We start from the raw sequence: 27858 nt of genomic DNA, 5'->3' as shown, positions 1-27858 counted from the left end.
CCATGCTGGCCAGGCTGGTCTCAAACTCCTAACCTCAGGTGATCCACCCACCTCAGCCTCCCAAAGTGCTAGGATTACAGGCGTGAGCCACTGCACCCGGCTAGTTTTGGCTGTTATATAGTAATACTAGGTTTGTAGTATTGGCAAGGGAATTAGGAAAATATTAAGACATCATTTTAATGGGACCCAATATAGATTGGAGAATGGAGGTGGTGATGGTAGTGGAAATGAGGGTGTGTGAAAAACATTCCCTGACAGGTAAAGGGCTTCGGAACAGACGTATATTCTCTCTTCCCTCCAAATCGTTACTGAAAAAAGAGCAGTCATTACCAATTCCTCTTCCACAGTTGTGTGGTAAAATTATACGGTAGAGTATTTTATAGCATTTCAGGTTTAAGTGAGTTTTGCCTTCAATTGCATCATCAACCTGCCTGGTTCCTCCTGTTTTTCACGTGGTGCGGTGCCGAAATTTTGTACAAGATTATTAATCTTTTCAAGGGCGTTGTTGACAGTCCTGTAATCAGGTATACAAGTCATAAATCTTTTCTTCAATAAGTCAGTGGTGCCTGTTATATTTGGCAAGGATTTCCCCAGCATTAGCTAAACTGGAATGATAACAATGAGGCCATGGGCTAGAAAAATGAGGCCTGGATTTATCTATTATATTACTATATATTTTTTTCAGAGACAGAGTCTCACTCTGTTAGGCTGGAGTACAATGGTACAATCATACCTCACTGCAGCCTTGAACTCCTAGCCTCAAGCCATCCTCCTGCCTCAGTCTCCCAAGTAGCTGGGACTACAGAGTATACCATGGACCTGGATTTAGACTTAGGTTCTTATCATGGTTTGGTCACTAGCTGTGTGATTTGAAGCATTAACTAACTTTGTATCATAGAGATAATTATCAAGCTTCCCTGGGTCTTGACTTTCTTATCTGAAAAACAGAGTTAAACTAGATGTATGCAGCACTTGCCAATTCTATAGTTCAATATTTGTCAAGTAGAGATTAGGTGATCCCAGAGGTCTGAAACTCTGTGACAATGATCCCAAAGCCTTTCCCTTTCAAAATTTCTCCTCCGTTTGTGGTAATGACAGATCAGTGAATAATTACAGAAGTTAAACTGAAACCTGCCTAGAAGTGACATAACACGGATGTAGAAGAAGGAGCACATAAACCCAAATGGAAGAATCATCAGAGTGAGGTAGCACGTGCTGCTCTCCAAGAGTCAGAAGACCCAAGAGGAGATTTGGTTCTGTTGCTTACCATCTATGGGACCTAGGCCAAATCACGGAGTGTTCCCAAGTCTATTTCTTCATCTACAGAATGAAAATGATGATACATGCTCTGCTTATAACCCAGGGTTGGTGCGTCAAATAAAACAATTCATGTAAAAGCCATCTTTTTTTTTTTTTTTTTTTTTTATATGGGGTTTCACTCTGTTAACCAGGCTGGAGTGCAGAGATGCCATCTTGGCTCCATGCAACCTCCGCCTCCTAGGCTCAAGCTATCCTCCCACCTCAGCCTCCCAAGTAGCTGGAACCTTAGGCACATCCCAGCATGCCTAGCTAATTTTTTGTAGTTTTGGTAGAGATGGGGTTTCACCATATTGCTCAGGCTGGTATCGAGCTTCTGAGCTCAAGCAATCCACCCATCTCAGCCTCCCAAAGTGCTGAGATTACAGGCATGAACCACCACACCCAACCAGTAAAAGCCCTCTTTAAACATAAAAAATTTAATACAAAAATCATTGTAAGTATGGTTCCCTTCTTAAAACAGAAAACATAAACTATCTTTTTCAAATACATTAGTGGTTAAATAATCTAATAACTTATAAAACATCCAAAATTATCCGTAGTCATTCCTTCCAAAGTCATTCTTCCAAATACAAAGTTGTTCCTTTCTGTTTATAACAACAGAAAGGAAATCCTTGTTAACGTTGTGACACATCTACCAGCAACTAGTTTAAGTGTTTCAGTGAAAAATTCTAACCCTTTTAAAAAAAATCAGTATTGTCAGGATACAGTGTTGCCTGATCTAAAGTGTTTTCTTTGGACACAGCTCAGCAGGAACCAGAGAAAAGTCTATATGACAGGAGCTAGACTGGGGAGGATGATGGAAATGTGTCTCCTTTATTCTGAGCTCGTCTGAATGCTAGGGGCCAGGTTCTGTTGGAGCACTGACAGCTCTGGGTCCCCTCCAGTGGAGGCAACAAAGGCTGGGGTTTCTTTTGAAAAATTATTTCTGAGCAGTGAGATTGTCCAACACAGTTTCCTTGATAAAGGGCTCATTATCTATCAGTATGACTTTGCCCTTAATTTTTATGCTGGCAGTGCCAACATGAACATACTCAGGCAAATCCTTTCACCCAGACAGCTGTAACAGCATCCTGATAATTTAAGCCAGTGCTCAAGGCTTGGGTGTGGAATATAGTCAACCAAGGGCTAAATTTCCTATTAGTCGAATCTCTAAGAAATATAATTCATTAGCTTGCTCTTAATCATGTTTATGCTCCTTGTCACTTTTCAAATGCAACCTCATTTTCAAATATGCATAGTAGAATGTTTCAGAATTGCATCTTTAGTTCATCTAACGCATTTCTTATGGATCTAAGGGAGTTGCTTTTGTTGGAGAAAGGTGGCTCCAAAACTTTGGAAAAAGTAATCTTCTGAGAAAGAAATTAATACAGCAATGAACACATGATGAATCAGACTGACAAAATCTTTAAATGGTGGAGAAAATCTGGTATCTCCCAAATCTGAACACAGTGATTAACTTTTAGTCTCTAAAAGGTGGGACTGGAATATGATGTTAACTGAAGAAGCTGAATGCTAAGTGTACTGTAAGCGTTGTAATACAGTTTTAATCAAATGGAGTGGCTATGTAGAACCTACCCAAAAGGAAGCCAGAGAGGAAGAGTGAGTTCATGTTTATTAGGCAGTCCAGGGGAGAAGGTTTCTGGGATGGGGATGAAACACTATGCTCACTAGGAAGATGGACTCCATTGGGTGACTGAGACAATTCCATAAGGTTTTCCAAAGCCAGGATGAAATATCCCTCAAGACTCCCCACCACCATTTATTCTGAATCTATGCTCATTAAAAACACTTCTCAATGAATAAGTTCTGCCTCCAGGTTTTCCTAGTATTGGGAAGGGGGTTCTGTGAACATGATTGCAGGCTGCTATGTGTGCAGGTACAGGCTGTGCACTGGACAAGAGCATCATACGAAAGGCAGCATCAGTCACGAGACAAATCTTATAGATTTGAATATTTCTTATTACAACTTTCTGGCAGATACTAGAAAATTCTCATTGTATTTAACAAAATCAGTATTTCCTAATACTTTTCTGACTTGATGAAATTAGAACACCATGAAGAAGATCCTTCTACTTTTCTATTTTTCGTATGACTTTATTAAGATATAATTGATATATAATAAACTACACATATTTAAAGTGTACAGTTTAACGAGTTTTTACATATACCAATGATCAGGAAACTATAGCCTTCACCCCCAAAAGCCTCTGGGTGCCCTTTATAATTCAACCATCTCTCCACTCCTGCCTCATCCCAGCAAGGTGGCAGAAATCCACTGGACTGCTTTCTGTTACAGATTAGTTTCGATTTTCTAGAATTTTATAAAAATAAAACCAAACTGTATGTATACTGTTTACCTTGTCTTACTTCTTTGTATTAACATCATAATTTTAATATTCATCCATGTTGTGTGTATCAATAGTTTGGGGTTTTCAGGGCCATGGTTGTGAAGAAGATAGAGATCTGTGATGGGAAGCTGGTGCAGAGTCCTCTGATGTCCTGCTCAAGTGCAGCCAAGGCAGCCCCTCCCAGCCTACCCCTCCTGCAGCTGCCCCAGAGCCTATGAGAAAGACCACTGTGTAAGGAGCACAGGGAACAGGAGACACACCTGAGGCTCAGCCTTAACCCTCAGTCCACCCAAGGGGTCAGGGGAGGGGGGCAGTTTACTGCCTGGAGTGCCTCTCTTGCCCATGCCTCCAGCCACAAAATAATTCAGTTGCTTTTTTTTTTTTTTGGTCCGAAATAAAACCTCTGCTACCTCTGCAAGAAAAAAAAGTAGTTTGGGTTTTTTCTTGCCAAGTAGTATTCCATTGTATGAGAATACCATAATTTGTTTATTCTTTCCCTTGATAATGGACATTTGGGTTATTTACAGCTTGGGGCTACTAAAAATAAAACTCCCATGAATATTCATCCACAAAATTTTGTATGGACACATGTTTTAATTTTTCTTGGGCAAATACACAGAATAAGAATTGCTGGATCTTACAGTGGATGTATGTTTAACTTTTAAATAAATGGCCAAGCTGTTTTCTTGATTATATTATTTTACATTGCCATCACCGGAGTTATAAAGTTGCACTTGTTCCATATCCTTGTCAACACTTGGTATTATCAACCTTTGTAGTTTTAGCCATTCTAATGGGTATGTGGTGGTCATATCTCATTGCGTTTTTTTTTTTTTAATTCAACAAGTATTTATTGGGTGGTAGAGAATACAAATTAATGGACCTAATGTGGTATGGCTCTGTATCCCCTACCCAAATCTTATCTCAAATTGTAATACCCGAATGCTGAGGGAGGGACCTGGTGGGAGGGGATTGGTTCATGAAGCCATTTTCCCCCATGCTGTTCTCATGATAGTGAAAGAGTTTTTGGTGGGAGGGGATTGGTTCATGAAGCCATTTTCCCCCATGCTGTTCTCATGATAGTGAAAGAGTTTTCACTAGATCTGATGGTTTAAAAGCGTGGCACTTCCCCTTCATTTGTGTGCACTCGCTCTCGCGCTCTCTCTCTCCCCCCACCCCCCACTGCCTTTCGAAGATGTGCCTAGCTTCTCCTTCATTTTCCACCATGATTCTGAGTTTCCTAGGGTGAGGCCTCCCCAGACATGTGGAAACTGTGAGTCAATTAAACCTCTTCCCTTCCTAAATTACCCAGTCTCTGGTATTATTTTTATAGCAGTGTGAAAATGGGCTAATACATTCCCTTTAAATATGCTTGGCCTTTAGTAACTTTTAAAATTTTCATTGAGGTAAAATATATAAGATAAAATTTGCTATCTTAACCATTTTAAGTGTACAATGTAGTGGTATTAATTACATTCACAATGCTGTTCAAACATCACCACTATCTATTCCAAATTGTTCACTGTCTCAAACAGAAACTGTACCCATTAAGCAGTAAGTTCCCATTCCCACTCACCCAAACCCATAATCTCTATTTTCTGTCTCTGTGAATTCATCTATTCTACATATTTCATGTAAGAGGAGTCAGACAATAGCTCTCCTTTTATGACTGATTCACTTCATTTAGCACAATGTTTTGAAAGTTTACCCATGTTGTAGCATGTGTAACAACTTTCTTCCTTTTCTATGGCTGAATGATATTCCTTCGTGTGTATACACCATACTTTGTTTATCCATTCATATGTTAATAAACACGGGTTGTTTCCAGCTTTTGTCTATTATGAATACTGCTGCTGTAAACTTTGGTTTGCAAGTATCTCTTTGATTCCCCTCTCATTAAAAGTTTAATTTGCATTTCTCTAATGACTGAAGATGTTGAGCTTCTATACATGAACTTGGTTGCCATCCACATATCTTTTTTTTTTTTTTTTCAGAGACAGGGTCTCAGTCTGTGGCTTATGTTGGTGTGCAGTGGCTGAATCCTAGCTCACTGCAGTCTTGAACTCCTGGGCTGAAGCAATCCTCCCACCTCAGCCTCCCAAGTAGCTGGGACTACAGGTGCATACCACCACACTCAGCTAATTTTTAAAATTTTTTGGAGAGACAGGATCTTGCTATGTTGCCTAGGCTGGTATTGAACTTCTGGCCTCAAGCAATCCTCCAGCTTCTGCCTCCCAAATCTCTAGGATTACAGGCTTGAGACACTGTTTTTGATTATTTGCTTTGTTTTGTTCCCCCGGCACTGGAGTGCAGTGGCAAGATCTCAGCTCACTGTAGCCTCTGCCTCCCACGGTCAAGCGATCCTCTTACCTCAGGCTCCTAAGTAGCGGGGGACCACAGGCACATGCCACCAGTCCTGGCTAATTGTTGTATTTTTTGTAGGAACAGGGTTTTGCCATATTGCCCAGGCTGGTCTTAACCTCCTAGGCTTGAGCACTTCACCCACCTTCTGTTCCCAAAGTGCTGGGATTACAGGTGTGAGCCACTGCACCCAGCCCCATATATCTTCTTTGGTAAAGTATTGTTCAAATCTTTTACTTATAAGAGTTTCTAAAACACAAGTTCCTTGTTGCATATGCATTTTTGAAAATATTTTCTCCTAAGATAGGGCTTTTCATTGTCATGACAATGTCATTTGAAGATCAAAATTTTCAATTTAAATGGCCAATTCACTGATTTCTTTTCTTTTCTTTTCTTTCTTTTCTTTTCTTTTATAGTTCAAGCTTTTTCAGTCCTGATATTTTAGAAATATTTTCCAAACCATTTTTTTTTTCATTTTTTGAAGTATTGTGTTAGCTCTTAAATTTAGGTCTATGATCGATTTTTGATTATTTTTTTATATGGTAGGATATAAGGGTCAAGATTCATTTTGTCTTGCATATGGCTTTCTAGTTGTTTCATGCTCATAGTTTTTTTCGGGGGCGGGGGAATGAAGTCTCGCTGTCACACAGGCAGGAGTGCAGTGGCACAATCTCCACTCACTGCAACCTCCACCTCCCAGGTTCAAGCAATTCTCCTGTCTCAGCCTCCCTAGTAGATGGGATTACAGGTGCGTGCCACAACACCTAACTAATTTTTGCATTTTTAGTAGAGATGGAGTTTCACCATGTTGGCCAGGATGGTCTCAATCTCTTGACCTTGTGATCCTCCCGCCTCGGCCTCCCAAAATGCTGGGATTTCAGGCATGAGCCACTGTGCCTGGCCCTCACAGATGTTTTAGCACCACTTGCAAATTGGCATAATGTGTGGTCCTGTTGATCTATTCTGAAATGTGGCTCTCATTTACCAGACCCTCAGAAGGATAATCTAGACAGCACTTGCATTCTGATGCTTCAACTGCCACAAATACAAAAAACTGCTGTCAACTTTCCTTTTACCCTTCAGACTTTTCTCCCTTACTGAGGGCCCATGATGTACCAGGAAGTCTGTTAGCTGCTGGAGTTATATAAAAATAAAAATTCAATCTTGCTTTCAAGAAAATAACTGCACAAAAATCTGTTTCTATGTTTCATATTTTATCAACTCAACTGAAATTATTGTATTTTAATTTTTCTAAAGTGAGGTTTTTTTTGCAGGTGATTTTGTGATCAAACACCGAGCAAAATTGAACTGAAAGTATCACTTAGGTGGCTCATTTATACTGGTTGACTTATTTTCAGAGTCTTTCATACCCTGAAGTATGAGGACTGAAGAGCTAAAAGAGAAGAATCTCAAAAGCATATATTATGATCACAGACCTCTGAGTAGGTGATTATGATCTTGCTCTCTGGGATCCATTAAAGTTCCCACTCCTTCTAATGCTTCAACATCAATAACAGCTTGTACAAGCACAGAAACAATAGAATGGGCATTATAGTACTGCTGGTCTTCTAAATTCTTACTCTGGTAGTATATTAGTCTATTTTCATGCTGCTGATAAAAATGTAGCTCAGACTGGGTAATTTATAATGAAAAAGAGGTTTAATGGACTTACAATTCCATGTGGCTGGGGATGCCTCACAATAATGGCAGAAAGTAAAAGGTACATCTTACATGGCGGCAGGCTGAGGGATCTGTGGGGATTGCTCCCATGTGAGGCCCCTAGGAAATGGGCCTTGCCATATGGTGAGCTTGAGCCCAGACACAGATCCCCGGTTGGGGGAGTCGAGCTGAGGGAAAGCAGGAACCGAGAGAGGGACTATGCTATTGAAAATAATTAACAGACATTACTTTATGAATATGAGAACTTGGGAGGCATTGTGTCCACTTTCGGCTCTTTATGGTTTATTGCTTGATTGTGTTCATTTTGGACCCTTGTTACCTTGATTGTAAAATATTAACTTAAGTATTTACACTTGGTAACTTACTTACCGTAACTTACTGGGTGTAACTGTAACTTACTTACCATAACTTACTGGGCGTAACTGTAACTTACTTACCATAACTTATGGGGTATAACTGCAACTTGCTTACAATTGTTAAGTACTTACTGGGCATAACTTACTTGCTGGGTGTAACTGACTTACTGGGCTTAACTTACTTACTGGGTGTAACTTAGTGGGCATAACTTGCTTACTGAAACGTAAGTATATTGATCTGGAGTAAACAACATTAACTTCAGAAAAGTATATAATGGAACATATTGCAAAAATAAAATTGCTGCATGGGCATAGCGCATGTGGCCCTCCAGACTCCGCTTTACTATTTTCTTTCACTTCCACGCACTCTCTCCCTCAGGTTGAGCAAGACATCTATGTTGGTGGTCTCGGGGACTCCCGCAGGTCGGTAGCCCCCTGGCAGATGTGCCGGACCCCAACAGCAGGCAAAGGGAGAATGAGAGCCAAGCAAAAGGGAAAACCCCTTATAAAGCCATTGAATCTTGTGAGACTTATTTACTACCATGAGAACAGTATAAGGGAAACCACCCCATGATGCAATTATCTCTCACTGGGTCCCTCCCACAACACATGGGAATTATGGGAGCTACAATTCAAGATGAGATTTGGGTGGGGACACAGCCAAACCATAACATTCCACCCATGGCCCTTCCTAAATCTTATGTCCTCACATTTCAGCACCAATAGTGCCTTCCCAAAAGTCCTCCAAAGTCTTAACTCATTTCAACATTAACTAAGAAGTCCATAGTCCAAAGACTCACCTGAGGGAAAGTAAGTCCTTTCTGCCTATAAGCCTGTAAAATTAAAAGCAAGCTAGTTACTTTCTAGATTACAATGGAAGTACAGGCATTGAATGAATACACCCATTCCATATGGGAGAAATTGGTCAAAACAAAGGGGCTAAAGGCCCCATATAAGTCTGAAATCCAGCAGGGTAGTCAATTCTTAAAACTCCAAAATGATCTCCTTTGACTCCATGTCTCACTTCATGTCTCATGCACCTCATGCTGATGCAAAAGATAGGTTCCCATGGTCTTGGGTAGCTCTACCCTCATTGGCTTTGCGGGGTACAGCTTCCCTCCTGGCTGCTTTCACAGGCTGGCATTGAGCATCTGTGGCTTTTCCAGATGCACGGTGCAAGCTGTTGGTGGATCTACCATTCTGGGGTCTGCAGGATGGTGGCCCTCTTCTCACAGCTCCATTAGGTGGTACCCCAGAAGGAACTCTGTGTGGGGGCTCCAACCCCACACATTTCCCTTGTGCACTCCCTTAGCAGAGGTTCTCCATGAGGGCCCCACCCCTGCAGCAAACTTCTGCCTCAACATCCAAGCGTGTCCATACATCCTCTGAAATCTGGGCAGAGGTTCCCAAACTTCAATTCTTGACTTCTGGGCACCCGCAGTCCCAACCATGTGGAAGTTTCCATGGCTTGGGGCTTGCACCTTCTGAGGCCACAGCCCAAGCTGTACCTTGGCCCCTTTTAGCCACAGTTGGAGCAGCTGGGACAAAGGTCTCCAGCAGGCCCTAGAGACATTTTCCCCATCATCTTATTGATTAACATTTGGCTCCTTGTTACTTATGCAAATTTCTGCAGTTGGCTTGAATTTCTTCTCTGAAAATGGGTTTTTCTTTTCTATCATGTCAAGTTGCAAATTTTCTGAACTTTTATGCTGTGTTTCCCTTTTAAAACTGAATGCTTTTAGTAGCACCCAAGTCATCTCTTGAATGCTTTGCTGGTTAGAAATTTCTTCTGCCAGATACCCTAAATCATCTCCCTCAATTTAGAAGTTCCACAAATCTCTAAGGCAGGGCAAGAATGCCACCAGCCTCTTTGCTAAAACTTAGCAATAGTCACCTTTACTCTAGTTCCCAAGTCCCCAAGTTCCTCATCTCCATCTGAGACTACCTCAGCCTGGACCTTATTGTTAATATCACTATCAGCATTTTATCAAAGCCATTCACAAGTCTTGAGGAAGTTCCAAACTTTCCTACATTTTCCTGTCTTCCTCTGAGCCCTCCAAACTATTCCAACCTCTGCCTGACACCCAGTTTCAAAGTCACTTCCACATTTTCAGATACCTTTACAGCAGCACCCCACTGCTGCTGTAATAATTTACTGCATGAGTTTGTTTTCATGCTGCTGATAAAGACATACCTGAGACTGGGTAATTTATAAATGAAAAGATGTTTAATGGACTTATAGTTTCATGTGGCTTGGAAGGCCTCACAATCATGGCAGAAGACAAAAGCCACGTCTTACATGGTGGCAGGCAAAGAGGGAATGAGAGCCAAGAGAAAGGGGAAACCCCTGGTAAAACCATCAGATCTTGTGAGACTTACTACCACGAGAACAGTATGGGGGAAACTGTCCTCATGATTCATTATCTCCCACTAGACTTGTCTCACAACATGAAAGAATTATAGAAGCTACAACTCAAGATGAGATTTGGGTGGGGACACAGCCAAACCATAATGGTCAATAATTTTTTTTCATGTTTCTCTTTTTTCTTTGTGTCACAATCTGGCTCACTGCAACCTCCGCCCCTGCTGAGGTTCAAGCAATTCTTCTGCCTCAGCCTCCTGAGTAGCTGGGACTACAGGTGCATGCCACCATGCCCAGCTAATTTTTGTGTATTTTTAGTAGAGACAGGATTTCACCATATTGGCCAGGCTGGTCTCGAACTCCTGATCTCGTGGTCTGCCTGCTTTGGCCTCCCAAAGGGCTGGGATTACAGGCATGAGCCACCGCACCCAGCCTCGTATTTCTCTTGATATGTATTTAACCTGGGTAACTCACGATAGCTGCAGATGCAGATTTTAAACTAAGTAATGCAAAGATTGGTTCCACTCTCCCACCCCCAACACATCAGTTAGCAGGCAGAAAAAAGAAAAATATTGCACAGCAGACCATAATGTTTTCCCCAGGGTTGCAAGCATTAATATCTCACCTATTACCACTTCCTAGTTGTTGAATGCCTAGTGTTCGGTTCTGTTAGAGAACAGAACATTTGAAACACTTGAGTCTTTAGATCATCAGGCTGACATTTCAACAAGCCAGTACTCTTCTTGGGGGACTATTTTTTTCAGCCCACTTTCTTTTATGATGTACAGCATCATAAATTCCCATGAACCTAACTCACATTTCAAAAAAAAAAATCACACGAATGTGGCCTAACCCATATTTCAAAAAATGTTGAATTCATCACCAGCATTCAATAATTGGAAAATTGCCCAGAAGAATCTGGATTTTCAGCTTCTCTAGGAAAATTGGAAAATCTGGGCTCACATTTCTCTGTGGTAACAATCAACTAAATTCTAGTATCAGCTGTCCCCTTTAAGACCAGGCATTTGTACTCTACTCTACCCAGAGGGCTTTTCTAATGGCACCTTTCTTAAGTGACGTCTCCAAGGCAGTGGTTCCTAAAACCTGGCTTCACATTAGAATAATATGAAGAGCTTTAAAAGTTACTAATGCCTGCATTTCACCCCGGAGATTTTGATATAATCCACCTGGGGTGCAGACCAAGTATTGAGACTTTTATAAGCTCTTCAGGTATTTGCAATGTGTTGAGAAAATTGAGAATCCCTGTCTGAGATAGAATTTCTCAACATTTAACTTGCATAGGAATCACCTGAGAATGTTGTTAAAATGCAGATTGTGATTAAGTATGCCTGGAATAGGGTGGGGCTTCTGCCTTTCCAACAAACTCTTACATGGTGCCAAAACTGCTGGTCTATGGGCCTCACTTGAGAGGCAAAGGTCTAAGCCATTTGTATGTATTTCACGTTGGTTTTGAACCCACCCTAAGATACATTCTTTTTATTTTTTTGAAATGGAATCTGGTTCTGTTGCCCAGGCTAGAGTGCAGTGGTGTGATCTTGGCTCACTACAACCTCTGCCTTCCAGGTTCAAGCAATTCTCCTGCCTCAGCCTCCTGAGTAGCTGGGATTATAGATGTGATCGCTGTGCCCAGCTAATTTTTGTATATATTTTTTTTTCATAGAGATGAGGTTTCACTGGCGAGGCTGGTCTCGAACTCCCGACCTCAGGTGATCTGCCCACTTCAGCCTCCCAAAGTGCCGGGACTACAGACATGAGCCACTGTGCCCTGCCTGAACCCTAAGATACATTCTTAGATTTCAAGTCTAATGAAAGCTAATTCTAGCACTCACAGTATTGATGTAGATGGAATGATGATGCCAAATGAGAGTTTCCTACCATACTTTGGGGAGGATTCTTTCTCAGCTTGTGGCCAAAGTCTTTCTTGATATTGGGGAGGGGGGAGGTGTCCTTGACTTCCTATATCTGACTTCCAAACGACCTTCACCCTTATGCCTTGTATGTGACATCCCTGTATCACCCCTTTTGTTGCAAATTGTGTATCTTCTGCTATTTTGAGCTCCTTGCTGGTGTCACTACCTGCCAACCAAGTTTGGCTATTACTGACTGAACCGTGGTGTTTGGGTACTTATGCAAGCATTTTATTGAATAGGTTTTCAGTCAGTGTTTCCAGAAGCCCTAGAGCAACCGTTCTGAAACCATAACATGCATCAGATCACTTGGAGAGCTTATTAAAACACAGATTGCTGGGCTCCACCCTCAGCATTCCTGATTCAGTGAGGACAATTTGAATTTCCAACAAATTCTCAGGAGATGTTTCTAGTCCAAGGACCGTGAGGTTCTAGACAGAAGAAAGGAAGGGCGGTGGGGCAATGGGCCTCTTGGCCTTGTTACATGACTTCGTACCTTAGAGCAGTCGTATTTTGGGATTCTAGACTAGATTTTATGAAATAAAAAGATTATGTTTAAAAAGTTTGAACACTGCTGTTTTGTTGCCTTTGCTTTTGTTTCACAGAAATCAATTGAAAGTGAAAATAAAAATGCTAATAATAGTGATATGGAAGGGAAATATCATCAGTTTAAAACAAATACTCAATTTATTCAGTATATGAAAAGAGAACCTTATTTTCTTCCTTTGGGACACTCTTAAGACTTATGTGTTCAAATATAATTAAAAAAAATGCAACGTATGCTGGAAATAAATAGTAAAGCCTGTGTTTAAATGAGGAGGTGCATTTGGGAATTTTATTGTTTTTAGGTTTTGGGGTAAACAGAACCCCACTGTAATAGTGCATAAGACTCTTTCCAGCTATCTCCAAAAGGAGGATATAACTGGTAAGGTTTTCACTGTCATTTTGCTCAGAGCGGAACCTAAAGGAAATACTGTGAAGGTCACAGCAGTTTCATCTCAGCTTACTGGATTGGATGAAAGTAATTCTACTACAAGGCAAGAGACATTCCATGTACAGACAAAGCATGCATGAGGTCCTTCATTTCACACAGGTGTGAAGGAGGTACCTTGGTAAATTTCATATTTATTTTTGAATTAAGGGTACTCTTAAACATGATATGGGTAGCTGCCCGTTTTTGTGTCGCCTCTTAAAAAGACGTCTTGGAACAATAGAAACACCAGTGCCTGAATAGTCTAAAGTGGAGCTTACTTTCTTGTTAGAAGGCGAGTCACCTTTAGAAATGATATTTTTTAAGCATAGGCGATGAATTTCAGGACGTTCTTCCCTTTACTTCCAACTACCACAGGAAAAAACCACCAAATTCAAAGTTTTACAGAAGCCAAGGGCTTAGGGTTTTGTGTGTTTGTTTTTAAAAAGAGTTTTCTTGCAAGGAAATTGGGAGGGAGCTATAAAAGGGCTTTAGGACAAGTAGGGTAGGCGGGTGCAGGTCTTCAAGCTGCAGAAAGTAGAATCTGGAAAGACTTTTAGAAAGCAGATTCTCACGTTTTCAAGTGAAAGAGCGGAGCACGGGGTGCTGGCATTCCATCTTACAATCAGTGGAAGGTTTGAACCAACATCCAATTTTTCTGGAGCAACTTAGGAAATTATTATTACTTGAAGAATCTGCATTTGAAAACTGACACCTTTAAGAGACAATGTAATTCACCTGAGCTTCCCCCACCCGACCCCACCAACGCCGAGGGGCTGGTGGTCTGCCTGAGTGCCCTCCATTTGCTCTGTCACTCAGGACTGGAAGGCATCAGCCAGCGTACGCCCGCAGAAAACTCGCTTCCCTTCTCGCGGGCCCGCTCTGGCTCCCGGAGGCGGCGCTGCCAGGTCCCGGAGTCAGCCAGCGGCAGGCTGCGGGCGCCAGTCCCTCCGGTTCACCTTTTCACCCCTCCTTCACCCCGGAGCGCCAGGCGCGGTGGCGCGGGTTTTCCGCCCACTCGGGAGGCTGTGCTGGCGAGACCAGGCATCGCAGGGCCTCCCAGCGTCGACGAGTTCTGGAATCCGAGTCCTCCCCACCCCAGCCACTCAGCCAGGGCGCTAGGGGCTCGAAAAAGCCTGGGTTGGCTGCAAGGCACTCGGATTAGAGACGCAGCCAGCCTCCAGGGAGGTCTGAACTTGTCTTCGACCTCCCCGAGCCCCTGCGCCTCTGCGCTGGGAGACGCCCAGCCGCCGGGCCGGCCCGGGACGCGCAGAGCCAGAGCACGCCACAGGGGAGGCAGCGCGCCGCACTGCCGCCCGGGGCATCCCCGCGGCTGGGGGCGGAAGGCGAGGGCGGCGGCAGGAAGGGTCCGCCAGGCCGGAGCTTACTCCCCCACCGCCGGCCGCCGGCTCCGAGGCCGGAGCGGTGCGGGCGGAAAGGGGCAGAGCCGCGGGCGGAAAGGGGCGGGGCCGCAGGCGCTGGTTGGTGTGAGCTCGGGGGCGGGACGCGCGGGGCCGGGCCGGAGGCGGGGCCGGCGCTGGGCTCGGGAGCTGCCGGCTCGCGAAGAGGAGTCGCGAGCAGCTGGAGCTGAGTTGGAGGAAGCGGTGGCCGCGGCGAGAGCGGCAGGCCAGCGGTCGGAGACGGCGAGCACGGATCGGGCACGGCCCGCGGGTCGCAGCCGGGTTGGAGGCGCGTTGGAGCCGAGCGGGCAGGAGGCCGTCGCTGCAGCGCGGGCCGGCAGAGGAAGGAAGCCGGCGGGCGGGGGAGGTAGGCGGTGGCGGCCCCGGGTGTGTGTGCTCGGGCGGGGGAGGCGGTGCTTGCTTGCACGGCTGCCGGCTCTCTTCCTGTCACCGGCAGCCGCTTCAGCTTCTGCAGAGCCCTGCCGGGGAGAAGCGGGCCGGCCACCAGCCCTCCCCGCCGCGGGCATCACCCGGCCGCCAGGCAGCACTCCCCCGCGCGCGGCCGGCGTCCTGCGAGGTCCCGGCCATCCTGGCTCCGTTTCCTCCTTCCTCCTGCGAGCCGGTCCCGCACGCCGACGGTCGCGTTCGCCCCCGTAGTTGCCGGCGAGCTCGGGCTTCCCCCGACCCTCCGTCAGCGCACACTTCCCAGGGTCCCCGCTGTCGCCTTGCTGCAGTTTTCCGAGGCCCCTCACCGGGCGAGAGCGCCCCGGCCGCTGCCTTGGCGTAGCGGGAAGGAGCGCTCTCTTCCCCGCAGCCCTCCGGCTGCAGCCAGGGTCTCTGTCCCGGCCCTTCCCCGGGGCGGGCGAGGCGGCGTTGGTTCCCGGAGCTCGTCCCCTCACCCCCCCTGCCGAAGTTTGCCGCCCTCCTCTTCCGGGGTGGGGGAAGTGCGCCTCGGGGCGGTTGGTCGCTGGGGCGCTAACTCGGCGTCCAGTGCCAGCCAAGCTTGGGCAGGTTGTTGGAGGCATATTTAGTGGGCTCTTGGAACCGCCTGGAAATCCAGCTTTTTGGAACGTGAGGCGAGACGGGAGGGACCTGCCTAGCAATATGGAGCCGGCTGGGGAAAGCCAAGCAGCGTTGAAGCCGGAGCTAAAATGCCGTGGGCAATTCTCTGGAAACCACAGCTCTAACACTCACTTCCCAAGCGCAGAAACTGCCCCTCACATCACGAGACAAAGAGAACAGAAAAGCCCTGGCCAGGCACCCCTGTGCAGAAACATACTTTGGTAACCAGAATTGAAGCCTGACATGCAAGGGTGTGCGCAGAATGGCTGTTAAATGTTGAATGCAGAATGTGTGTCAACTGGATTTGGGGGAATTCTTCTGTTTCCCAGGGAGCTATTAATATCGGACAGGTCTCACTTCCACCGTTAATCACTTGAGCTGCAGCGCTGTTGGTGTCCCAGTGTGAGTCTGCTCTTTATTTGGGGGTTTCATGGTTTGAGGGGTTTTTTTTTCTGTTCTTTTCCTCTTTGTCAGCCAGTGCTAAGTACGAATGGATAAAGCAGTTCCGGGTTTTGAATGCAACATAAAATTGTCATTTCGGTGTGATGAGGCTCAAGTTTTAGTAATCAGGCGGGATATTCACAGGGCTTATTGGTCAAAGCTTGATGTGGTTATATTTTAATACTTCATTAGTTGTGTTACGTTTTGGCAACCTTAAAGATGGTTAGACGTTAGCTAGGAAGGGTTAGAGTAGGCAGACAGGTTCATTTCTGAAGCAGGCTATTAGAGTAATAGATTTTCACGGTTTGAATCACTAGGAATTTGGTGACTTCTGCACAGGGGAAGGCCAGAGTATCTTTTAACATTGAAAAAGGAAGAAAAAGCAACTTATTAGCTTGAACTTTTTGACAGATTACACTGTTCTTGAAAAATCGTCTAGAAGCAAGCAGATACGTTTTCCTAGGTGCAAAAGTTGCTTAAACTTTGGGAAGCAAGTGTTTTTCACCATTATAAATAAGAGTAATGTGTGTGTGTGTGTGTGCGCGCGTGCGCGCACTACTGAAGTTGGGAAGAAATCTTGGTTCAGAGTTAGGTTTGAGTTGAAAAGTCCAGTGGAGGAGGCTCCCTGCCTTGCAGAACTGCTGGGTAATGCCAGTCCTTGCCGCTTAAGCTTTTATATGCAGGTAGGTACTAAGGGTCATACTACTTTTTTTATAGAAGTGTATAAGTTTTTATGATAGGAAGAAAGTTTAGTGTACCTGATACTGGCTTGCAGTGTTACCTGCATTTGCGTTTAACTTTCTTCTTGACTTGGGACCTGTTCTGAGTTGCATAACAGAACTCTGCAGTGTACACACTGCTGTCTGCTGTTTTATCTGCTTTTAAAGAGTGATAATATAAGTGAGTCTCTTCATATCCATGATGCTATATAGTCAGCATAAAAAGCATTTTATTTCCCATTTATTAAATATGTTTTTCTTTAGCGATTTCTTGAGTTTAAATGTGTTAAGCGCAGGAAATCCTCACAGAATAGAGTGGGTTTTGGGAAACAGAAGTGGAACAGTAAGTTACAGAAAAACATTTTGATTATTGACAGTGATGATGGTGACTTGCTTATGAAGGACTTTGAATTATAAATGCAAACCTAGTCTAACCCAAATTTTGTTCTGTTAAAAGTACATTTCTTTAAATTTTTCCATGAATGTCATGTAATTTTTTTAAATTGCATTTTAGGTTTTGTGGTACATGTGAAGAACATGCAGGATTGTTGCAGAGGTACACACATGGCAGTGTGATTTGCTGCCTTCCTCCCCATCACCTATATTGGGCATTTCTCCCCAGGCTATCCCTCCCCAGTTCCCCACCGCCCGGCCGCTGTCCCTCCCTATTTCCCTCTAACAGACCCGAGTGTGTGATGCTCCCCTCCCTGTGTCCATGTGTTCTCACTGTTCAACACCCACCTATGAGTGAGAACATGCAGTGTTTGATTTTCTGTTCTTGAGTCAGTTTGCTGAGAATGATGTTCTCCAGATTCATCCATGTCCCTACAAATGACATGAACTCATCCTTTTTGATTGCTGCATAATATTCCATGGTGTATATGTGCCACATTTTCCCAATCCAGTCTATCATCGATGGGCATTTGGGTTGGTTCCAGGTCTTTGCTATTGTAAACAGTGCTGCAATGAACATTCTTGTGCATGTATCCTTATAGTAGAACGATTTATAGTCCTTTGGATATATACCCAGTAATGGGATTGCTGGGTCAAATGGAATTTCTATTTCTAAGGCCTTGAGGAATCGCCACACTGTCTTCCACAGTGGTTGAACTAATGTTCACTCCCACCAACAGTGTAAAAGTGTTCCTTTTTCTCCACATCCTCTCCAGCATCTGTTGTCTCCAGATTTTTTAATGATCGCCATTCTAACTGGCGTGAGATGGTATCTCAATGTGGTTTTGATTTGCATCTCTCTGATGACCAGTGATGATGAGCATTTTTTCATATGTTTGTTGGCCTCATGTATGTCTTCTTTTGTAAAGTGTCTGTTCATATCCTTTGCCCATTTTTGAATGGGCTTGTTTGTTTTTTTCCTGTAAATCTGTTTGAGTTCTTTGTAAATTCTGGATATCAGCCCTTTGTCAGATGGGTAAACAGCAAAAATTTTTTCCCGTTCTGTTGGTTGCCGATTCACTCTAGTGACTGTTTCTTTTGCCGTGCAGAAGCTGTGGAGTTTCATTAGGTCCCATTTGTCTATTTTGGCTTTTGTTGCCAATGCTTTTGGTGTTTTGGTCATGAAGTCCTTGCCTACTCCTATGTCCTGAATGGTTTTGCTTAGATTTTCTTCTAGGGTTTTTATGGTGCCAGGTCTTATGTTTAAGTCTTTAATTCATCTGGAGTTAATTTTAGTGTAAGGTGTCAGGAAAGGGTCCAGTTTCTGCTTTCTGCACATGGCTAGCCAGTTTTTCCAATACCATTTATTGAACAGGGACTTCTTTCCCCATTGCTTGTTTTTGTCAGGTTTGTCAAAGATCAGATGGTTGTAGATGTGTTGTGTTGCCTCTGAGGCCTCTGTTCTGTTCCATTGGTCTTTATCTCTGTTTTGGTACTGAATGTCATGTAATTTTTAGGTTGATATGTTGATTGAAATTTCCTTTTTTCTCTTAGGTCATTCCGGGGAGTATTGTAAAAAGGCATTCACTCTGAAAGATGGTTCACAGGGTCATTAAAATAGGAACAATTATAGTGCAGCTTTTATTGTGTTTGCATGTTGTGATTTGCAAAATGCGTGTTTTATTGAATAAAGAGATGGTGAATGAGCAGGCTGAAAAAAATGAATTTTTACGCTCAAGTAGAATATATAGCCAGTTGAGATAATGTTTGCGTTGGGTTTTAGAATTCTCTCACTTTCAAGGCATACACAATGCAGAAAAAGTGAGAAGTGCTCATACAGAAGTGTATTGTATGTTTCATATGGGCTCTTCTAGCTCTCTCCCTTTGGCAGGGCACAGGGTTTGCAAGTGAAGGCAAGAGAATGAAGCATTTTAATGAAGCTCTGGAAGACTAGAAAGTTAGTTATCAATGGAAGGGATTATATGGTTGGTTTTTACTTTAGAAAGCAGAATATAAATTATGTCACAGGTTTTTATCAAAAATCTAGGTTGTAATTAATTTTTAAAGTATTCATATCATTGACTGCATTTTTCCCATGCCTCCTTTATGTACACCCTAATGTGATTACTTGCCATGATTCTGCCAATACTCTTATCGAGTTACTTGCTTAAAAGAGTGGCAATTAAAAACCATTTCATGTACATTAAGCCAAATGAGCTGAAAAAATAGACTGTATAATTATAAACTTGTCTGTTTGGTTTGTTAGGTGTTTATTTGGAAGGCTAGAGTGGTTGTAGTATAGCACTACTGGAAAAAAGTCTACTGTAGAAACATGTTTGGAGATTTTATTCTGCTAGCATTATTTTCCTTAAAGTAAATCAAATACATACCTACAGGCACCTGTAGTCAAAATAGTTGTCAGGTTAATGACCATCCAAGAGAGCACTGTGACTGAAGTCACAGGAGTCTGGCTCAAGTATGAGGAGACTCCACCAGTGGGTGTAGTGAGTTAGTAAAGCCAAGACTTCTGGGCTGGTCATTACTTGCCTGTTGACTTCCTCCCTGGATGTCCCAGTGTCCCAGCCTGGGGTTTTGCCCCAGCATCAAGGGCTGTCCCATGAGGACACAACTACTTAGCTCTAAATCCTGGGGATGCATACACACATAGAAACATCCCTGGGCCCCTCCCAGGCCTCCTTTGTCCTGACCTCTGTAGAGCCGTCCTCTAACTCAGGTAAGGAGAGAACCACATGAGCAAAGTCCACATTCAGCCTTTATCTGTCTATTTACTCCAGAAACGGTTTAAGACAGCAGGGAGTTTTGTTTTAGCTAGATTCAGGATTCACTTAGAATTGGTTGCAGAGTTAAGAGGCAGTGCAGAAGAAAATTTCTCGCAAAAGTGTGTTCCTCTTATCAATCTGAATTGTATAAATGGCAGTAAGTGACATTCAGTACTAATAGTAATAATAGTAATGGCATAGTTGCAATTTACTAGCTATGTAACTTTAGGCAAAGTATGTAACTTTTATCTGCTTCTTTTCTCATCTATAAAATGGGGATAATAGCTGTACTTAGAGTAGTTGTAATGTATGTACAACTCTGAGAACTGCCTGGCACAAAGTACTATGTTGGTGTTAATTATTCTAAGCTCCTATCAAGTATGGAGCTAAGTGCTTTATATATGTCATTTTGTTAATCCTCATAATGACCCTGTGAGGTGTAGGGTTACTTATATCTGTCACAGATGATAAAACTGTGCCTCAGAGAAGCTTAAGTAACTTTCCTGAGGTTACATATTTAGGTGCTGATTGGGGCAGCTGCTTAAATCTGAAGCTCAGTGTTCATACTAACCTTGCCAAGAAGTTTACAGAATAGCATCTTTGTTTTGAAAAGAAGAGAGACTTAAAATCATCCCCTTCAGTCCTCTCATTCCATGGCTGTCCCCTCATGTCCTCTTCATTGTAATGATGCAGAGAACTGGAATGGTCAGCCTCATGGCCTTTTCTGGGTGATACCATCTGTTCCTCAGGTCCCAGAAGCTACACCACCTTTTCTCCCAGCCTCCTTATAATGACAACTGCGTGCCTAAGCATTGCCGTAACCCGGGCCAGGGTCATTCCTCTCTGTCTCCTGCAAGTGCCTTCCCACCATGATGGCTGCTTTTTGAAGAGCCCTGTCTCCTTGTTGTATTACCTGGGCTTGTGCTGCCTGCTCTTCTTTCCCTCGCCCCACAAATACAACACCAAAAGGGCTTGTAGGCAAGAATTCCAGCCTATACACCCTATTTGCTGCCTCACACATCCAGCCTTGAGCATGGCAGCATGCAACACATTCTATTTGGTTGGTTGGTTTTTACATGAATTTGATGTCTATGATTTTAGGGTTAATCTGAGCCCATTATTTTCATTTTATTTTAATTGACATAAAATCTACATACCATAAAATTCACCCTTAGTTCATCATTTCAAATTGAAGGCAATTTATTATGTTTACTCGGTGCTGTGGGTTGAATGTGTCCCCCAAAGTTTACATGTTGGAATACATAATCCCTCATGGAATGGTGTTGGGAGGCAGGACCTAATAGGCTGTGCCCTCATGAATGGATTAATGATATTATGGCAAGAGTGGTTAGTTATCTTGGGAGTGGGCTTGTTATAAACTGGAGGTTGGTTCCCTCTTGCTGTCTTGTCCTTGCAAGAGGACATAGGATGAAGGCCCTCACTGGATGCCAGTGCCGTGCCCTTGGACTTTCCAGCCTCCGGAACCAAATATATTTCTGTTGTTTATAAACTAGCTAGTCTCAGGGATTCCATTGTAACAACACAAAACAGACTAAGACACTAAGATATTTTAATTTTGTTTAGCTTGATTTTCATGATTTCAGGGATACCATGATGTGGAAGGTAAAACATTTTTAATGATTTTTTAAAAGACTGTGAATTTAGATGAGGAGCTTGACCTAGACTCTGAGCTAGCACACTGAAGTGAAAAAAGATGATATGTAGAAAGATGGGCTGTGGGTCCAGGAACCCTTCCATACCCATCTATCTTGGTCGAAGACCCATTTTGTGCTGCCATCCAATGCCAAACTTCTAATTTTCATTGCAAGAGAGAATCACATGACTTGAGTATATTCTTGATGAATGTGATTTTAAAATATCCTTTATCCTTCCTGTCCATCAAGTTTTCCAAATTCTTGTCATTTCTAAAGGGGGAAGTAGTAACTCAACAAAGTCAGAGGGCTTTTTTGGTTGGCTCTTTGCCAAAATGCCTATAGGTTAGAGGGTTACACAGAGAATCTACTTTAAAGCAGTTTTACATTAAGTATCTGTGGATTGCTGTTTGTCAAACATCAGAAACAATTTTATTTTGGGGAATAGAAAGAGAATTGTTAAGTATGCTTCTGATTAATGGGATTACTGGCATTCATTAGAAGGATTGAAAGATAAAATCCCATAAACAAAATTTTTAACTGTTACCTATGATGTATAAGGATACGTTAGTTTATTTGTTACAATAACTTACATGCATGCACTGGCTTGGAGCCTATATCACAAAACTGCCTTGGTTATTTGAAAATATAACATTGTAGATTATGTTTTCCACATATAAAAAAACGTTTGCTATGTGAATAATCATGTCTGAACTGGGTAAAAATAGTTCAGTGGGCAGGTATATGTAGCGAAAGAGAATGGAGGTATAAGTGCGTGAATCTGAGGCTATAGCCTGTTGATCTGGATAGCTGAGGCTCCAGATCGATCTCGGAGCTGGGGGATTACACAAGTATTGCCAAATACCTCAGGCTGCTGGGTCTTCTGTGGTCCCGGGAAGAATTTGAGGATGAGAGAAAAGAGAACGTGCCAGTTCTCTAGATGTGACAGTCCTTGTGGCAGTGTGATATCCCCCCAAGGAGGGGCTGAGTTGTTGGAAATTGTTCAGTGGAGGGGCCTAGGATAGTGGCAGGAGGCAGAGGTGCTAAGAGGGATACAGGGGCAGAAGCTAAGCTCATAGAGTGGAAATAGGCAGGATTCCAGAAGTGGGCAGCCTTCCAGAAGTGGTGTGCCCAGTATTCTTTTATTCACTAGTTTATGGACTTCTTTGGCAAGGACACTTTTTAATGAAGTCTCTTTGGAAGAAAATTTGCATGGCTGAGATGCTGGGTTTTGGACTTGATGGAACTGCTGCCGAGTTAAAATAGCTTTTTTGTGTGTGCAGGTAGTGTGAAAGAGCCACATACACTATAGGCAAAACCTCTGTCTGAGAGAGGTAAAGAGGCAGACAGTCAAAATTAATTGGAGCAGTCAGCTTGTGCAGACCAGAAATCTGCATCATTGACACCAAAGCAAGTTGGGCTTGGGCAGTAGATGCTAGAGATGTTAAAAATGGGACTTAGGGAGCTAGACTGCCTGGATCTGAATTCTAGCACCTCTTCACAATTGCTGAGTATTATGGCCGAGATACCAACTCTCTGTCCTATGTTAAGTGAGACTACTGACAGTACCTGTTTTATATCGTTATCTACCTATCCATCTATCTGTTGTCAGCATCATCATATCATCATGTAATACTAATTTGTAGATATATGTATACAGACTCAATTATTATGATCATCACCCAATACTTATCCAGAGCTTTATATGTGTTAACCCATTTAATCCGCCAGAATGACAGACATCAAAATGGACATGGCAGCCAGGAGAAAGTGTACAATGTACAAAAAGGGGTGCCTGCCTTCTCTGTCTAGCTAAGGCCTCTCTACACCTTATCACCATGCGATCCAGTCCCCACCCCAATGACTTGTCTGCCCTCCTCTCCTTTTTTTACAACATTGCTCCTAGACCACTTAATTGGCACTGACTAATTGGCTGGCCTTGAACTCATGTCTGCATCGATGGATGGATGCCCTATTTGTATCCATCTCCCTGGCCTTGCTTTGAGGTCTCAGAAGACAGGAGTGATGTGTTCTATTTACCATCCTAGAGTCAGAGAAGATTTGTGGTTCTTTTTTGATCAGATGAGGACCCAGAGTTCTGCACAGTGTTCTTCTTAAACACAAAGTTAGGTTCTTCTTACAGGGGCCAAGGGAGAGAGAATTTGTAGAGACCTTTAGTTCTCAGTCACTTCTGACAGGGATTGCCTTTCTAGTGTCTACCTCTAAAAAGTCATCATGTTCCTCAGGTTTCTTTTTCCCTTTGCACAAATTTAGCTTCAGGCAGACTCAAGCACAGCTCTTAGGTTTGTAAAACCTTGACAAGACCTGGAGCCTTTAGTTAATACAGAGCCCCCTGGCAAGGAACAGCTTCAGAGGTAAGCTGTGAGCAGGGGCTTGTTTGACGGTTCCTGGGGGATTAGAGATGGGTGAGAGTTTGTTCATTTATACTTCCCATTCTATTAAGAATCCCACCAAACTGGCCCACTGGGTGGCTGGAATAGAGGAAGTGCGGGGAAGCAGCTGGCACAAAGATCTACCCAGCCTACTGGTTGAGGATTTTTCCCCCCCTTAAAGACATACATTGCCAGGAAAAGCTAACAAAAATTTCGAGGCAGATTTGGAAGAATTAAATTATTCTTAGGCATATTGCCTGGTTTCTAAGCATTTAGGGATATGTAAATGTTCGTGTTCTTTAGAGGTCTGTGTCTCTTTTGTACAGAGTACATTAGTACTAAATAAAAATGAGATTTGCTAGTTCTACATTTTCATGTGAATTTATGCAGTGAATATTTAATTTGATTCTGGATCTTTCACAAGGAAAAGCTTTTTTCAAACAAATAATATAGCTTATTTTCTGATACACTCCACTGGTTGCTCTAGTTTTTTTCTCAGACAACTGAAAGGCAAAGTCAAGTACTATCTCCAATTAATATTCTTGCTCCACAAAGACTTCCAGTGTTTGTTTTTGCTTCTTTTAATATGTAACTCTCCTAAGTGTGTTATTGTATTACAGCTAAGAGGCTTTAACCATGTAAAGTTGAATACTTTACACTTCTGAATGCCAACATAACAATTAATCTGTGATTAGATTTTGCTTTTTTAAGATGCCTCCACTGAAGAGTGCCTATAATATTAAACTTCCAAAGTGTTCCACTCTTTAAGACTTATAAAAGCTCTCTTTGATACGGCCCACTGTAATGGTGTGGCTGTTGTTTTTTATTGCTTTATTGTGCAGCCCGCTTAACTGAAACCTTTGGGTGGCTTTTACTCTTTATAATAAAGATAACATTGAGAAGTGCCGGGAGTACAAAGTGTATATGTGTGCATGCTGTTCTCAGCCATCTATTCTGACTTGGTGACTCTCTAATTCCCTTGCCTCCACTATGTTTAAGGATAAAAAAAAAAAAAAAGAAAAACACTTCCGTTTCCCATTTCCTCCATTGAGCTCTTTATAGAGATCTGCAGCAACCATTGCTACTTCCTCTCTGATACTTTTTTAACTCCTTAAGACGTGGTTATTGCCCTCATTATTGGACTGGAATCTGCATCATGATTCTATCATGGGGGAAGTTCCAACTTATTTAGCCTTGACTCAATCTCTCCTGTCTGGATGCCTTTCTAGGATTTAGTTTTAGGGATCACATTTTCCTACTTGAACTCTTGTTCTTTGTTTTTGGGATGTTGTCTCTAGACCTTGACTTTCCCTCAGTTACATACATTGCACTTCACTATTTGGCCCTTAGATTATTTTTTTAACTTTTAATTTGTCCTTGTGAGCGCTTCCATTCCATTGAGTTCAGCCTTGCCTAATTGTGGCTGATTGCCAAACCTCTGGCGTGTTTCCTTTTCTGAATCACAGACCAGGATTTCAGTCAGCCACTAGCACACTTGCACAGGGGTACCCAGAATCCCTTTCACCTGGCTTCTCTTTGCCTGATAGTGTTACAAACTGTCATTAATGCAGGATCAGGCACCCTTTGCTCCTCTCATTCTTGCCCCACATTTAAGCATTTGCCACATCCCACATGTTCTTTCCCTGGAGTGTTTATTTCACTCCTCCCCTTTCCTCACCTGCTGCTGCCGCCTTGGTTTGTGTCCTCACAGTCTCTTGCCCAGACCTCTGCAATGCACCTTTCTCACACACTGTGGTTAGATTTGATATTCCTCAAGTGCAGGTCTAGTCCTGTTGCTCACTTTTCTCCAAGCTCTTTCAGTGTTCCACATTGAGGGCTGAGTTACTCACAAAGTCAGCACGGGTGTACGTGATGTCCGACAGCCCCTGCCTAAATCTCTGACCCAAATCCCGCTGCTCCCTCTTTGGCCTCAGGCAGATTGGACTGCCTGTTCTAGCTCTTCTCAGAATATGACATTTTCTTAGTCACTTCTGTAACTAGCATCCCACCACACATTCCATTCTGTCTTCAGATTCCTGCAGTTAGTGTGGTTTCTCCCTCATCTGAACCCCGTGGTGTTTAGTTTCTGCCTCTCTTATGATATATACTAGTGCAGTGGCTCTTTGTGTACTAGTCTTATCTCTGAGACATTGCCACATGACAGCACTCCTCTCCTCTGCCCCCGCCGAGTGTTCTTGGAAGGGAGGGACTGCCTTACTAATTTTTGTTGTGTATACTGTGTCAAGCATTAGCACACTGGCCTGTGTCCGTCTGCCAAATCCATTAAGTACTTGTTGAATGGAAGTAGAAATTCCAGTTAATACAGATGGCAAAGTGTGTTGTTCATTCTTAAATCTTGTTTTTTTTCATTCCTAGGTGAAGCTCATGTGTGGAGTGCCACGGTACAATTAGATGACAGATGGACAGTGTGACAAAAGTGCCAGAAAGGATTGGGCCTCACTGTGAGAGTCAGCCTGGATTCAAAGTGTTGACAAGTTGCTGAAAAGGAAGCCAGTGGGAAGACTGTGGCACGCAGAGGAAGTGGAACCCTGTCTTCAGTCACACCATTGATGGAGGACAGATGGACAGCTGTATGGCCAATCACCTCTCCTCTTAAACCTTTGGAGAGTGGTCCTTTGTCTTCTGCTGGACACATAATAGGAATTCTGACACACTCTTTGAATTCACTTTTCATAAAAACGTAAAATCAGACTGCTCTGTATAACCAGGCTCAACTGTTACATGGTAGCAGATTTGCAAACATGAGTGCTGAGGGGTACCAGTACAGAGCGCTGTATGATTATAAAAAGGAAAGAGAAGAAGATATTGACTTGCACTTGGGTGACATATTGACTGTGAATAAAGGTTCTTTAGTAGCTCATGGATTCACTGATGGACAGGAGTCCAGGCCTGAAGAAATTGGCTGGTTAAATGGCTATAACGAAACCACAGGGGAAAGGGGGGACTTTCCAGGAACTTACGTAGAATATATTGGAAGGAAAAAAATCTCGCCTCCCACACCAAAGCCCCGGCCACCTCGTCCTCTTCCTGTTGCACCAGGTTCTTCCAAAACTGAAGCAGATGTGGAGCAGCAAGGTCAGTATTGATAAGTGGCTGCTTAATGGCTCCTCTTTTTTTTTTCTTTTTAAGGAAAAGTCTTAAGTTTGGGTTGGGTTGTTACGTTCCGGGCGGAAGTTATCTTGACAACTGTGCCCAAATTGATGTATGGTACATAAAAGCTTGGTCAGTCATTACACAGCTGGAAATTTGTGTTTGTGGGGTTGGAAATTGTAAGAATAGGGACACAGCATCTGAGAACCTGTTTAGTAAGTATCTTTCAATGCTATTATAATTGTCATTGAATTAAATACCTATTATATTTCTTATTTTTGTAATTGGCATTGTAGGTGGTATTCCTAGTCTGAAAATATGAAATCTAAAATGCTGAAAAGCCCAAAACTTTCTGACACCCAAAGGAAATTCTCACTGGAGAATTTTCAAATTAAGAGTGGTTAAGTGGTATAATGCAAATATTCCAAAATCCAAAACAACATGAAATCTAGAACACTTTTGGTTCCAAGCATTTCAGATAAGGAATACTCAACCTGTGTATATCTAATAATAATTTTGGGAAAGTGGAGGGTAAGTCTAATATAAGTATATTTAATATGGTTTGTATGGAAAAATGTAAAG

The 27858-nt window shown here is 43.0% G+C and overlaps 2 protein-coding genes across 2 annotated transcripts in view; both read left to right on the top strand.

Annotated features, from left to right (window-relative positions):
- Positions 1-203: 203 nt before the first annotated feature.
- LOC144581654 (uncharacterized) lies at positions 204-26974 on the top strand. Its single transcript, XM_078365987.1, has 4 exons — positions 204-258; positions 13998-15092; positions 17462-17503; positions 26542-26974. The coding sequence occupies exons 1-4, from the start codon at positions 204-206 to the stop codon at positions 26595-26597; spliced, it is 1248 nt and encodes a 415-aa protein (XP_078222113.1). The 3' UTR covers positions 26598-26974.
- PIK3R1 (phosphoinositide-3-kinase regulatory subunit 1) overlaps positions 26540-27858 on the top strand; it is a 70061-nt gene continuing 68742 nt past the window's right edge. The window contains exon 1 of the mRNA XM_017969892.4: positions 26540-27261. Within this exon, the coding sequence (XP_017825381.1) occupies positions 26928-27261 (334 nt within the window). The 5' untranslated portion in view covers positions 26540-26927. The remainder of the gene's footprint in view (positions 27262-27858) is intronic.

This window comes from Callithrix jacchus, chromosome 2 (genome assembly GCF_049354715.1).
Source record: "Callithrix jacchus isolate 240 chromosome 2, calJac240_pri, whole genome shotgun sequence".
Lineage (NCBI taxonomy): Eukaryota > Metazoa > Chordata > Mammalia > Primates > Cebidae > Callithrix > Callithrix jacchus.
Note: the sequence above shows the minus strand (reverse complement) of the source record. Positions and strands in the feature narration are given on the sequence as shown.